Here is a 14,541-nt window from a genome sequence, read left to right as displayed (position 1 = left end):
GCGCTATTCCGGTACGGGATCCCCACTCCGATTGCCATGTCGGCTATACTTAGGTGATCAATGATCATTACCTACTGTTATATTATTTACAAAAGTATAACATAAATAGGCAGTAGACGCTTGACGCTTCAATTTCACAGAATAATTCAAATTTCTATTTCCAAGTAAGTTACCTTCGGGATGCTATCGCAACCAGACAGATCAAATATTCGTAGATTCGTAGAATTTGTCGAACATTTTCATCGAACTACGAAATGTATATTTTGATTGAATAGAGTTGGCCGCAGGCTTTAGTTATTTTTAAGGTGCCGTACCTCAAAATGAAAAACGGAACTCTTATAGGATCACTTTGTTGTCTGTCTGTCTGTCCGTCTGCCGTGTCGGACAAGAAAATCTATAGGGTACTTCCGTTGACCTAGAGTCATGAAATTTGGCAGGTAGGTAGGTCCTATAGCAAAAGAAAAGGAAAACCCGTGAATTTGTGGTTATATCACAAAAAAAATTAAAACGTTAGAGAATTATTTTTAGTACTAAATATTTTAAAATGACTAATTTCTACTTCAATTTTATAATAATAGTTCTAAAGTAGGCGCATACTTACCTACTTCATATTTTATGATGTTGTCCGTCGGCGCGCCTTTTAAAAGGATCGTAACTCGGAGCGGAGTACCTACCTACCTACTGCTATTTTATTCCGCGATTCAGCCAAAGTGCAGCCCCACTAGGATTTAAACGGTATAAATAATAAACTAACCAGCCGCTATTTTCCGGAATTAAATTGCGAGTTTTCTCTTATTAAAAGTCTAAAGCCATGAACTTGTAGATATTTAAACCCTAGGTACTACTAAAAGTCTACATACCTGATGCATACATTATGAGAAAGGATTCGCCTGTTTGCTGTATAGATAATTGTCAATTGTCATGTGAAAATAACGATTTAGTTACGGGTATGCAGGGAAACGTACTTTTGACTTCGTTTCGAAGAAGTCACGCGATGATGAATAGCGAAAACCAACACATTTGGAGAATAAATAATTATTTTATTTTCGAATCCTGCAAGAAATTAGCTTGGAACAGGGAATAAAAGACGTGGTATAAATATTATGTAGGTATAAATGCGAAAATGTGCCTGTCTGTCTCTCATAGATTTTTTCACGGCCCTCCGTTCAATGGGTTTTGATGAAAGCTACAGAAAAAACTTATAATATCACAGAGAAGCACAAGTTATGTTAATCCAGAAAAAATAAAGAGTTCCCACGGGGTTTTTGGAAATAACCTAAATCCACGTTTATTCTATAAAATAAATAAGTATTTTTTTTCATTTCCGAATAACATATAATATTACCGTGATAATACCTAGCCATTGAACTAATAATCTACCTGTAATAATAGCACAAACTTATGAGTTAAAGAAAGACCTTCCCAATTTCGAGCGAAAGTTCATATAATATGTGATAAAAATAGAACATAATTGTTGATCTAATAATATAGAGCAGCGGTTCCCAAAAGGTGTTCCGCGGAACCCTGAGGTTCCGTGAAAGACCCTCAGGGGTTCCGCGAAAATTCAAGATTTCCATATTGTAAATCGTTTCACTTGTGATAATATTAAATTGACGTAATTTATTATTCATTTTCAATCAACTTGTTTTAAAATACTGCATTCCAAAATTCCATTTAGGCGCCATGTAGGTAGGTAGGTACGCTGTGCGTGTCACGTGTCGCGTCGCCCGATCGCGCCGCTCGTCGTCCTCCCACCGCCCGCGCCGCTCGTCGTCCTCCCACCGCCCGCGCCGTTCGTCGCTCTCCCGCCGCCCGCGGCATACCGCGGCAGCTTGCGACCATTCAGTTGAGTCAATACGATTACTAGGACTGCACGTGATCAAGTTTTTGATACCAAATTTTAAAACTCGAAAATAAGCTAAGAATAAATTCCGTACCTAGATAGTGATTGTTTATAGTTTTACGAGCACTGTTTTAAGCAGGTATGTTTTTATTATTTTTACGTATTATAATGATAAATCAAATGCTACTTATAATAGTTCCACAAAAACAGGTCGTTTTTGCCTAAAATATTGCTGTGTTTTACTTACAGTTCACGATGGATAAATGGCTAAAACCTGGGATTGCTAAGGGGAAACGTGGTGCTAGCTTTGTGGACAGTAATGTTAATACTTATCAATCTAATCAAGCTTTTGACCAAGTCTCATCTTCACCAGAAGGAGAGACAATTGAAAAAAAAACGGAAATTACCAGTGGTGCTAGTTGTTCAGTAAGAACTTAATTCTATTTTTTATAATTTATTTCAATTTGTTAAAGTTGTATGTGTCCGCGCTTATACGAACTGTTTTTTATTGCATTTTTTTTTCAGGGTATTGGTACGGAAGACACTTTTGTTGAACAAAATCAGCAAAACACAGTGATACCATCTACTACCGACCATACTGAACGTCAAGCGGGAATATCTTCAAAAAAGAGAAAATATGATGAGTCCTATCTGTCCTATGGATTTATACCGATAGGGAATGCTGAAAATCCTGATGGAAAATGTGTTGTTTGCAGCAAGATTTTGTTGAATAGCTCCCTGGCACCTGCAAAGCTTAAGCGTCACCTTGATACTAATCATCCTCACCTCAAAAATAAAAACATTAGTTTTTTTGAAAGACAAAGAGATGTACATCAAGCAGGTGTGACCGCTTTACAAAAATATGCAAAAACTGATAATGAAAACGCCACGAAAGCCTCATTCATGCTAAGTTATAAGATTGCACGAGCTGGAAAACCTCACACAATAGCCGAGGATTTTTTGAAACCATGCATGACTGAAGTTGTTGCCTGCTTGCTTGGAGAGGATTCAGCTAAGAAAGTGGCAACGGTACAGTGTTCGAACAACATCGTATCTGACCGTATTCATAAGATTTCAGACCACATTGAAGATGAATTGATTGATAGATTGAAAGAGAGCAATGCATTTGCAATGCAACTGGACGAAAGTACGGATGTTGCCGGACTAGCAATACTGCTAGTTTTTGTCAGATATCCATACAGAGAATCTATCGAAGAAGATTTGTTTCTCTGTGCTCCTTTGGAGGCCAATACAACTGGAGAAGAAATTTTTAAAGTTATTGATGAATACATGAAAAAAAACAAAATTGATTGGAATAAATGTATTGATGTATGCAGCGATGGAGCTGCAGCCATGATTGGTAAAGTAAAAGGAACAGTGTCAAGAATTAAAACTGTTGCGCAAAATTGTACTAGCAGTCATTGTATTTTACATCGTCATGCTCTTGCCGTGAAAAGAGTGCCATCTGATTTAAAACAAGTCCTTGATCAAGCCGTACAAATCGTCAATTTTGTGAAAACACGTCCACTGCAGTCAAGGCTATTCAAAAAAACGTGTGAAGACATGAAAAGTCAGCATCAATCACTCCTTCTACACACGGAAGTGAGGTGGCTTTCCAGAGGAAGGGTTTTAAACAGATTATATGAATTGCGCGATGAACTGAAAGTTTTCTTACAGACCCTTCCTTCGCCTGCAAGTGCTAGCTATCTTGAACTGTTACGAGACGAGCGATGGTTGATGAGATTGGCTTATTTGGCTGACATATTTGATAAACTGAACACAGTGAGCAGCTCTTTGCAGGGAAGAATGATAACCATATTTACAGTGAGTGACAAAGTATCTTCATTGAAAGAGAAAATCGCCTTGTGGATTGAATGTCTTGGACAAAAAAGGTATGAGTGTTTTCCACTACTTGAGCAATTTCTCAAAAAATATAATCATCTTCAAATCGCTACAGACGTAGAGATAAGTATACGTGAACATTTGACAAACCTAAAAACATCTTTGGAGGAATATTTTCCAGAAGAAAAGCTTCGGTTACGGGAAATCGAATGGGTCCGAAATCCATTTAGGATTAGTACCAAACCTTTAACACTGACTGTATTGGAATATGAAAATTTAATTGATATTAAAAATTCATCCACACTCCAACAACTTTTCGAATCTGAAGCTATCATGAACCCGAGTCAATTTTGGATTGGCCTGAAAAACGAATACCCGGGCATTGCTGAAAAAGCTATCATAGCATTACTCCCATTTGTGACAACTTACAGATGCGAGGCTGGGTTTTCAGCGTACGCCTACACGAAAAATAAGTTTAGGAGTAGGTTGAATGCTGCACCAGACCTCCGCATCCAATTGTCGGACATAAAACCTGACTTCGATGTAATTTTAAGGAAAACTATGAAGAGATTTCATTCATCACATTAAAATTTTTGTAATTACCTTTTCTTCTAACTAAGTAAATATTTTTATCTTAAAAAGTCTTTCTCTTAACATCAAACTTTGCGGACACCAATCCAAAAAGCCTCAGATGGTGTGATTTCACGAAAAAAAATGTTGCTGTTAAGGCGGAAATATACTTACGTGGCGTGGCATGTCGTGGCGCGCCAGGATCATACGTTTTCATACATTTGACAGGACGTGACACGACAAGGCATACAAGTATGTCTTTAACCATATTAAATGTATGAAACCGATATGCTTCTGGCGCGCTACCACACGCCACGAGATGTAAGTGTATTTCCGTCTTTAGTTTACTTCTTACTAAAAGCTAGGGTTCCGCCGAAAAATGGTGAAACAAAAAGGGTTCCGAAGCCAAAAGAATTCGGGAACCGCTGATATAGAGTTCCTCATAAACAATGAACCCTTTCTGACTTATTTTATTACTTTGTTACTTTGAGACTTAAGTTACGTGATACGTCCCACGTAAAGAACAAAATGAAGATAAAAACGCGCTGCAAAAGACGTAATGTTTAGAAAGTTATTTTCTTTTCATTTCCGAATAATTTAATACAAACTTACAATGTAAAATAAGATCCTCCATATCAGATTCAGGTAATGTCGAGCGATAATTCATAAAATGTGTAAAAACATAAGGTATATCACAAAGTAAGTTCTATGGTACCTCAAAAAGAAGTCGGCTAGCAATGAACCCTACCTTAATTTTTGATAAATAAATTGAAATGAGGTCCTAGATGACGGTTGAAAAGAAAGTAGGTGATAACTGATAATATTATGTCCGCTATAAAGGACATAATGTTCCAAAAATATAAATTACTCGCCTTGGCCCGCGAATTCATCCAAGTAATTTAATTTATAGCCAACTGATAACACTCGGGTGTCTATTCAACAGTGAAAGAATTTTCAGATTCGGATCAGTAGTTCCGGAGATTCATCAAACACAAAGCTCCTTTTTGTAATATCAGTGTACATTTCCATAATTTACAATATAATACAAATTTTCAAGGTACCTAATCAAAGGTACCCTTCGAGACTCGAGACTCAAACGAGAGTCGTTTAAACACGATAAAAATAGAACATAATTTGTTGATCCAATATACATATATGTATTATAAAATAGGCTGTAAGACTTCATAAACTCTCTTACTTATTGATTCGTTGCTTTGAGTAACGTCCTACGTAAAGGACAGAAGAAGGTAACGGATAGGTCCGCTATAAAAGACCTAATGTTCTGTCTGGGAAATATTTTCTTGCCATTTCGAATGAGTGTTCAATTATCTCTGATATAGGGGTTTGACACGCAGTACTACTAAATAAGTTAGACTGTGGCCGCACTGGAGTCAAAAAACTTTGCTTTAAAATCTGGCATTGATACGTACTATACTATAGAAGCATAGATAAACGCAATTAGGCTACCATTGGGTGACAGAAACGGTGTTTAGAGAAGTATATTTGTGTACGAAGTGGCTTTGGCAGATAACAGTAACGGATGACAAAGGTGTATACAATCTTTCATCAAAATATATTATACTAGAGGAAAGCCGCGACTTCGCCAGCGCGGATTTCGGTTTTGTAAAATCCCGTAGGAACTCTTTGATTTTCCGGGATAAAAAGTAGCCTATGTCCTTCCCCGTGCTGATGTTACCCATATCTGTACCAAATTTAATTAAAATTGGTTCAACGGTTAGGCCGTGAAACATAGCAGACAGACAGACAGACAGACAGACACACTTTCACATTTATAATATTAGCATGGAAGTATGGATGGAAGTATGGATTTTCTTCGGGTATTACAAAATACCTCATGCATTGCCAGACACTTAGTGTCGTGGAAACCCCCTGCCAGATACCCTTAAACTTTAACAATTCATTAAAGTTTAAGGCGTCTGGCACGGGGTTACCACGATAATGTCTGGCAATTAATTATTATCATAGAGTTAGTCCATTATAACTTGCTAACCACACCAAACAGTATCCTCAAACGTTGAGTTTGCACGCTTGACCGAAATTGTCGGCGCACGTGGGTAATCTTTTTCTATATCACCTAACATTGTGAGAAAGAGATCCTCGGTACAAAGATGCGCCGGCTGGTCCTTCCCTCCACCATCCGCGTGGAATCGAATGTTTTAGTGAGGGGCACGATGATCTTCACAAATCCACACGGCTTAGGAGTTCAGTACCTTACAGGATCAGGATTGAAGAGGTGGGACTTGGAACTCAATAAAAAAGTCTATGCTCGGCATTTATTTCACCAGGAACAGTTTCTGAATCTCTATGGCTTAGGATTGCTGTACCTTGCATCATCAGGTTTGAGGAGTTTGTACTTGGAGTGTTATCATGAAGCCGTTGCATCTTAAATATCAATGCACCATCAGAAATTCCCAAATCGCCAAACACGCGAAATTCCCAATTCGGTCAAACGCGCGAAAAGAGTTGAACTGTCGTTTGGGAAAATTATATTTGAGAAAAAACAACAAAATTTTTGGCTACAATGTAAAGTTATTTCAACTAATGAATAAATAAACTATGTTTTAAGGAAAGCTGTTTTAGAAAGTTGTCAAAAATTTAGTTTTAAAATAGGCTAAAAAATCTTTCAAGGCTCATAACTTAAATATCAATATTTTTTTGCAATGTTCTATGTATCAATAAACCTAGATACTAACGAGACAAATCGATATAATACTTAGTTTTGATCGTATAATATCAAAAATAATGTAGTGACCGCCCTCCTACATTTATATGAAGAAAGCACCGGAATGCGTCATCTTAATATTCATATGAGAACCAAAACGTTTGTATGGAGAGTCCTGGAGAGCGCGCTAGGGAAACTTCTCTTAATTAATAAAGGAAACCTGACACTAATGAGAGTCGAAACTGTTTCAAATGATTTACCACGTAGTAAATTCTAATTACGTAGGAAAAGGCGACCTAATTACGGAATCTGCAACCAACAGGTTGTAACAACTAACAAGTTGTAATTAAGCGATGTTTTAACGCATTTAAAGGCTTAATTAAGCGGTGTTTTAACGCTTATAAAAGCGTTGATTAACCAAAAGGTGCATAGGGGGGTGGCGTTTTTAAAATCAATGTACAAAACATATTATAGAACCTTCAAATATGCATAGCAAAAAGGATTTTAAATATTCTGATTAAAAAATTAGTACCTAACTACTATGAATTTTAGGCATTTTTTTATTTATTTATTTAAAATGACAAAAAGTATAATTCTTACATGTAGTTGTTGACTCCGGCTGAAACCGCATAGGTTTATTTGCTGGAGACCTATCCTAAACCATACATAAAATACATTAAGTCGAGTTATTAGTTAGGTACCAACACCAATCAAGTGAAGAAGTAGGTACTCGTAGTTAGGTACCTACCTTTCCATTTTTTTCGAAGGTGTGTTATTATCATGATCAATCATCTCCGGCCTACTACTGAGCACGGGGCTCCTCTCAATAAGGGAACTGAGTCTCCTCTCAAGAAGGGATAAGGCCGTAGTCCTCCAAGCCGGCTCAGTGCGAATTGGCAGATTTCACACACCTGAAGAACTCTCAGGCATGCAGGTTTCCTAACGATGTTTTCCATCATAGTTAAAGTAGTGTAGTTGAACAATATACCTACTCGATTTTACTATTTGCTTTTATTTCATTTTCTCTTAAACGATACCATTAAGCAAAGAGAGTGAATGTTCTTGAATAAAATATGAAGTTAAAAAGGGTTGGATGTGAGCATGATGTGAGTGATGTAAATTGTTTTAAAACATAAAATTAGGTATTACAGTATTGATATAAGTACAATACATATTCTCGTAACCTCGAAATGTCAAAGGTCGAACCTCCGATCTCCCGAATAGAAGGCCGTCGCGATGTCTTAACCACTAGGCAAAGGTGTGTGAAGTCTGCTCATTAACACTTGGCCAGCGTGATGGACTATGAGCTAAACCCTTCTTATTCTGAGAGTAGAGCCGTGATCAGTAGTGGGCTGGTGAGGTTTGAGATCATGATTAGGCAAAGAAAATATGTACAAAGATAGTAGCTACAAGAAACAATTTCTTTGGATTTAATTAAAATGTTTGTAAAGTTATGCTAAGTAGGTAGGTACGCATTTTTCACTAATTCGAAAATTAATGAGTTTGTGCGGACCAGGCCGTCTTACGTTTATTAAAGCTGGACTTAGGACTTAGGATGTAATAAACAGCAAAGAAGATATTATTTTAATAATTAAGGTTAGTTTTAGTTAGTTATATGCGATGGCGGAGCGCAGCGCAGAACATGCCCGCGAAGTTTTCTAATCGCATGACACATTATGCGAATTTGTACCAGAGAATGCGCGAGCACGCGCGAGACTGCGCGCGGATGCGCGAGTATCTGCACGGATGCACAATTGATTTTAGATATTATATCAATGAGGACAATGTCGATAATACTTTGACTGTGAAAAATGCTCTGCGCTGCGCTCCGCCATATGTGCGCGGCCCTTAGGCGGGTCAAGTAGTATTATAATATGTACAGGGACCGACCGTGAGTTTGTTGGGCCCCGGGCTGATACTATTTGGGGGTCTGCCTAATTAATCAACTAATTACTTACTATTTTTTGTCAAAAACTTTTCGATAATGATGACAGTACACGACACGCCGAACAGATGCACAAAGCCCATTCGCTGCGTTTGTGAGAAAATACATCGAAAATAAAATATATACACTATAACATATAGTATAATATCAGTTATACACTATAACATTTAGTATAGTTAAGTAGTATTGTAGGAGAAAAGAGACCAAAACAAACGAACATTTTTTGGGGTTTTCTTTCACGGTTTATTGCGATGTTCTAGCTCAGAAAAGAAATATTCCATACACCTAAAATATGATGTTCACAATTATAGGTGCGGAACCCTAAAAAAGCGAGTCCCGACTCGCACTTGACCGGGTTTTTAAGACTTTGTTACCTTTAGTTTCTAGTCTAGTAAATACATAACAGTTTCCGTCGCGCGTTGTTATGTTTCAGGCTTCTAAAAGCCAGACAAATACAATTACGTTCGCATTTTATTGTATTAGTCAGCCTGGCTTGAGGCTAATGAGTGAATTAATTAGTTAATGGAAGCGCGTCCTATATAACGAGAGACAGGCGTGAATTTGAGTCATTGTATAAAAACATGCAATATTTTTTTTCACAGTTTACGAGCATACGTCATACAGTAAAAATAGGTCTAGTCCCGTTCGTACAAGAAATAACGCTTTTAATTTTTTTTAAATTTTCATGGCAGTCATTTTGAAACTTTTATTGTGTCTTGTCATAGCGGCAATAGAAAAACACATTCTGTGAAAATTTTCCCTATTATCGTTCACGAGATACAGCCCCCTGACAGACGGACGGGGCTTAGTAATAGCACAATAGGGCCCTGTTGGCACCGTTTGGGATCATTTTACGGAACCCTAAAAACTTTATCCACTGCCTGCACTTGTACCACATACTACAAAATTAAATTAAAAGTGCTCTATCTGTGCATTGAATTTACCTGTTAAATGCATGAATAGAATAGAATATATTTTTATTCAAATAAACTTTTAAACAAATGTTTTTGAATCATGCTCGTAAATTATGGTGCAACTATGTCCGTCCGTCTGTCACAGCCGATTATACGTAACTATTGACACTATTTGTACATAATAGTGGCGCAACATCATTCGAATACAAAAATTTAACAGTACTAGGTACCTACAACTGTGCATTGAATTTACCTGTTAAATGCATGCTCGTACACATTTGCATATTACAACAGACTGCAGTGCAGTGCTCTCTGCATGCTGATACAGTCCATTTGCTTTTAACTGATATCGGAAAATGCTCAGCACTTTGCTTTTTACTGCAGGCAAATGACTCTCGGGACTCGACTACCTACCTGTATAATTGTAGATTTGTATTTTTTATTCTTTTATGTTTTATACCTACTTCTAATGATGATATTGTGTGTGCCTATGTATTATTCATACTTAATAATAATAATTGGTCAAGTGCCAGTTGGACTTGCATATAAAGGGTTCCGTATCCTCGTGCAAAAAATAACACTTGTCAATTTTTTATTATTATTGGGTGTTATAGCGGCAGTAGAAATATACATTCTGAGACAATTTCAACTCACGATCTCTTCTACTGTATTTAGATCACAGAACACACATCTAGAACACAGTTTTAGATCGTAAAACTGTGGTAATAGGTAGAAAATTCAGTCCGCTGACAGGCAGACAAATGGATGGACGGACAGCGGAAGCTAAGGCTCCCGTCCTGTTGGCCCCATCTGCATCCGGGCAAGGAACCCTGATAATGCGAAAATGTGTCTGTCTATCTGTCTGCTGCAATTTCACGGCCCATCTGCTTAACCTTTTCATCCCGGAAAATTAAAGAGTTCCCTTGTAATTTAAAAAAAACCTAGCATAGGTAGTTCTAGTACTGTATATTATATTAAAAGGGTATAGTATATAAAAACTAGAGTAGGCATTGCAAAGAAAAGAAAGTTGTAGCATTTATCAGAAACAAATTAAGGTTTTGGGTCTAGCTCAATACTTCGATGCCTTTGATGAGGGTCCGTTTCGTCCCTTCCCTAGGGACTGTCTCCAACTTTAATATTCTGCAAAACCTCCGATCAAGGCACATACCTTAATAAAACGTTTACGAAATAACTGTATGGCCTATATGCACACAGACAGAAAAAAGTACAGTTAAAAGTGAAAAACATGGTGCGCATGCAATAGATAAAACGACAGCTACACTCATATCTATTGCATGCGCACCATGTTTTCGTTATTTTATACTTTTTAGTCCGTTTTAAAAATGTGATATTTTTAGGGTTCCGTACCTCAAAAGAAAAAACGGAACCCTTATAGGATCACTTTGTTGTCTGTCTGTCCGTCGTGTCTGTCAAGAAACACATGGGGTACTTCCCGTTGTCCTAGAATCATAAAATTTAGCAGGTAGGTAGGTCTTATAGCACAAATACAGAAATAAATCTGAAAACCGCGAATTTGTGGTTACATCATTTAAAAAAAAAAATGTGTTTCAATTTTCAAAGTAAGATAACTATACCAAATGGGGTATCATAATGAAAGGGCTGTACATTCTAAAACTGATTTTTATTTATTTTTATGCATAATAGTTATTGATTTTTCGTGCAAAATGTTGGAAAAAATACCCGAGTACGGAACCCTCAGTGCGCGACTCTGACTCGCACTTGGCCGGTTTTTTAAAATGTAAATAATTATATTGTGCACATTAGTCTTGTTATTTCTGTTCTTTTCCCTCTCTATGAGCTGATTAAATTACGTCTAGCTCATTATGGCACGTTTGGACGTTTTCAATACGTAAACACATTTTGCAATTTTATTTTTAACAATTTAAAATCTTTTGATTTTATATAGTTGGCAATATTGTCATGTTCTAAGCTGATTCCTAGTTCTATAAGAGTAGCAGTACATGCCCAGTAAAGGTTACCTCCCACTTGATCTTTATTTCATACAAATCCCTTGGGAACTCTGCTCTTCCGGGATAAAAAGATGTACATGTCAATTTCCAAATTACCAAGTAGCTTTCATATAAATCGGTTAATCGGATGGACCTATATGAATCCCATGGGAACTTATTGATTTTCCTAGATAGAAAGTACTCTATGTCCGTCCCCGGGATATAATATGCTAACTCTGTACCTTTCATCAAAATCGGTTAAGCTGTTGGACCGGGAAAAGCTAGCAGACGGACAGACAGACAGACACACTTTCGCATTTAAAACATTAGCATGGACAGGCTAACAGTTTTGTTCATCGGGAAATTAAAGGTATAAAAATAACTCAAACAGTAAATTAACGTCCAACTAACGAAAGGCAACAACAGACCTCTAAATCAACCCTTTGGGATGGACGGGTGAAGTTTTTCACTTAACCGAATCAACTAATTGGGCAAAGGGTCTGCTTGTGTATTCTAGACCTAATAGCGTAGGAGATGGTACAGGCGGTTTGTGTTGAATTATTTATGGGCAAACATATTTTCTTCTTTATACGCAGAACTAGCCGATGCCCGCGACTTCGCCCGCGTGGATTTAGGTTTTTCGAAATCCCGTGGGAACTCTTTGATTTTCCGGCATAAAAGTAGCCTATGTGCTAATCCAGGATATTATCTATCTCCATTCCAAATTTCAGCCAAATCCGTCACGTGGTTTTTGCGTGAAGGAGTAACAAACATACACACACACACACACACACATACAAACTTTCGCCTTTATAATATTAGTGTGATACCTAATTTCTATAGGCCTCATATGGAAGCTCAGAGTCAATCAGCAGGCGATGGAAATAGCTACTCTCTAGAGTTACTTACTAGAGTTATTCCTCTCACTATACGTTATCAAATCAGATATGAAAAGATTAGTAGGAGAGCAGAGTAAGCGATATAGCTCAGCTCAGTTCGAAAAAAGCGGCCAAGTGCGAGTCAGACTTGCGAACTGAGGGTTCCGTGCTCAGGTATTTTTTCAAACTTTTTCCACGATAAATCAAAAACTATTATACATAAAAATAAATAAAAATGTTTTAGAATGTACGGGTAAAACCCTTTCATATGATACCTCACTCGGTATAGTTATCTTACTTTGAAAATTGAAACACATTTTAATTTTTTTTAATGATATAACCACAAATTCGCGGTTTTCAGATTTATTCCTGTATCTGTGCTATAATACCTACCTACCTGCCAAATTTCATGATTCTAGGTCAACGGGAAGTACCCTATAGGTTTCTTGACAGACACGACGGACAGACAGACAGACAACAAAGTGATCCTATAAGGATTCCGTTTTTCCTTTTAAGGTACGGAACCCTAAAAACCGGCCAAGTGCGAGTCAGACTCGCGCACTGAGGGTTCCGTGCTCAGGTATTTTTTCCAACATTTTTAACGATACATAAAATAAATAAAAATGTTTAAGAATGTACAGGTAAATCCCTTTCATATTATGATACCCCACTTGGTATAGTTATCTTACTTTGAAAATTGAAACACATTTTAATTTTTTTAAATGATGTAACCACAAATTCGCGCGCTGGTAGACCCCCAGTAAGTGGGCAGACGATATCAAACGATTCGCAGAAAGCCGCTGAATTCAGGCGGCCACTTCAACTACGCAACTTGGCAAGTACCTACATACTTTCATCCCTTATTTAATAGGGGTAAAATTTCCAAAAATCCTTTCTAAGTGAGTGCTTACATTATAAAGCGAACACATTCCCATAATGTGAATCACATTTAAAATAGATAAGTAAGGTAAGCCACCCGTGCGAATCTGGGTCGATTCAGTAGTTAAGCGAGTAAGCTGGTTGAGCCCCTTGGTCCTAAAATAGATTAGCAAGGCGTAGCCAGTAGCGTGTAACAGAATGTTTAGTTAGATAGAATATTACAGCAAACCGACCGTTTATGGCTCATTTACATTAGGTTGTTTTAACCGATTCGGTTGCACCCCTTATTCGGTCATCGGGTCGGGTTTTTAGTTAATCGTATTCGACCACAGCTCGTATTCGGTCACCGATTAGTGTAAACAGGTTTTCGGTTAACCGTAATCGATCGCATAGGTACCGTTTTTACGCGGTTCGCACACAGTTAAAATTCCTTATCGTAACACAAGATGTCAGTCCATGATGATGCTTTCAACACGAGTTTACACAGTTCGCCTGAATGGTCGCTGAATCCGGTAAATCGATAACATAAACGAATATGGTTGCCGGATTCGGTGACCGACAATGTAAACGCGCCATTATCAGTGCTCACTGAGGGAATCAGACTAATGGCTTCCAATGTAATTGCAGGTTGAGACTATATAACTTAGTTGTGTAAGACCACTGAAATGGACATAATATATTTATTTAGTATCTGATTTTAATCAATCTTAATTATAAACAACTAGCTGGTGCCCGCGACTTCGTCCGCGTGGATTTAGGTTTTTCAAAATCCCATAGGAACTCTTTGATTTTCCGAGATAAAAAGTAGCCTATGTGTTAATACAGGGTATAATTTATCTCCATTATAAATGTCAGCCAAATCTGTTCAGTAGTTTCTGCGTAAAAGAGTAACAAACATACACACACATACTAACTTTCGCCTTTATGATATTAATAATTAGTGTGATGATTGTATGGAAAGGCACTGGCCCCTATAATACGGGTTGTGCTAGTTTAGAGGACTCCACGAAACGCATG

General features: G+C 37.5%; 2 protein-coding genes across 2 annotated transcripts in view; one reads left to right on the top strand and one right to left on the bottom strand.

Annotated features, from left to right (window-relative positions):
- Positions 1-14,541, bottom strand: part of LOC123867386 — a 44,940-nt gene that overhangs the window by 26,167 nt on the left and 4,232 nt on the right. The gene's annotated exons all lie outside the window — the stretch shown is intronic.
- Positions 1,716-4,390, top strand: LOC123867374 (zinc finger BED domain-containing protein 5-like). The gene is made up of 3 exons (XM_045909378.1): positions 1,716-1,982; positions 2,093-2,269; positions 2,369-4,390. The coding sequence occupies exons 2-3, from the start codon at positions 2,099-2,101 to the stop codon at positions 4,271-4,273; spliced, it is 2,076 nt and encodes a 691-aa protein (XP_045765334.1). The 5' UTR covers positions 1,716-1,982; positions 2,093-2,098; the 3' UTR covers positions 4,274-4,390.

This window comes from Maniola jurtina, chromosome 8 (genome assembly GCF_905333055.1).
Source record: "Maniola jurtina chromosome 8, ilManJurt1.1, whole genome shotgun sequence".
In the NCBI taxonomy this organism is placed as follows: domain Eukaryota; kingdom Metazoa; phylum Arthropoda; class Insecta; order Lepidoptera; family Nymphalidae; genus Maniola; species Maniola jurtina.
This window is presented reverse-complemented; position numbering and strand designations above follow the sequence as displayed.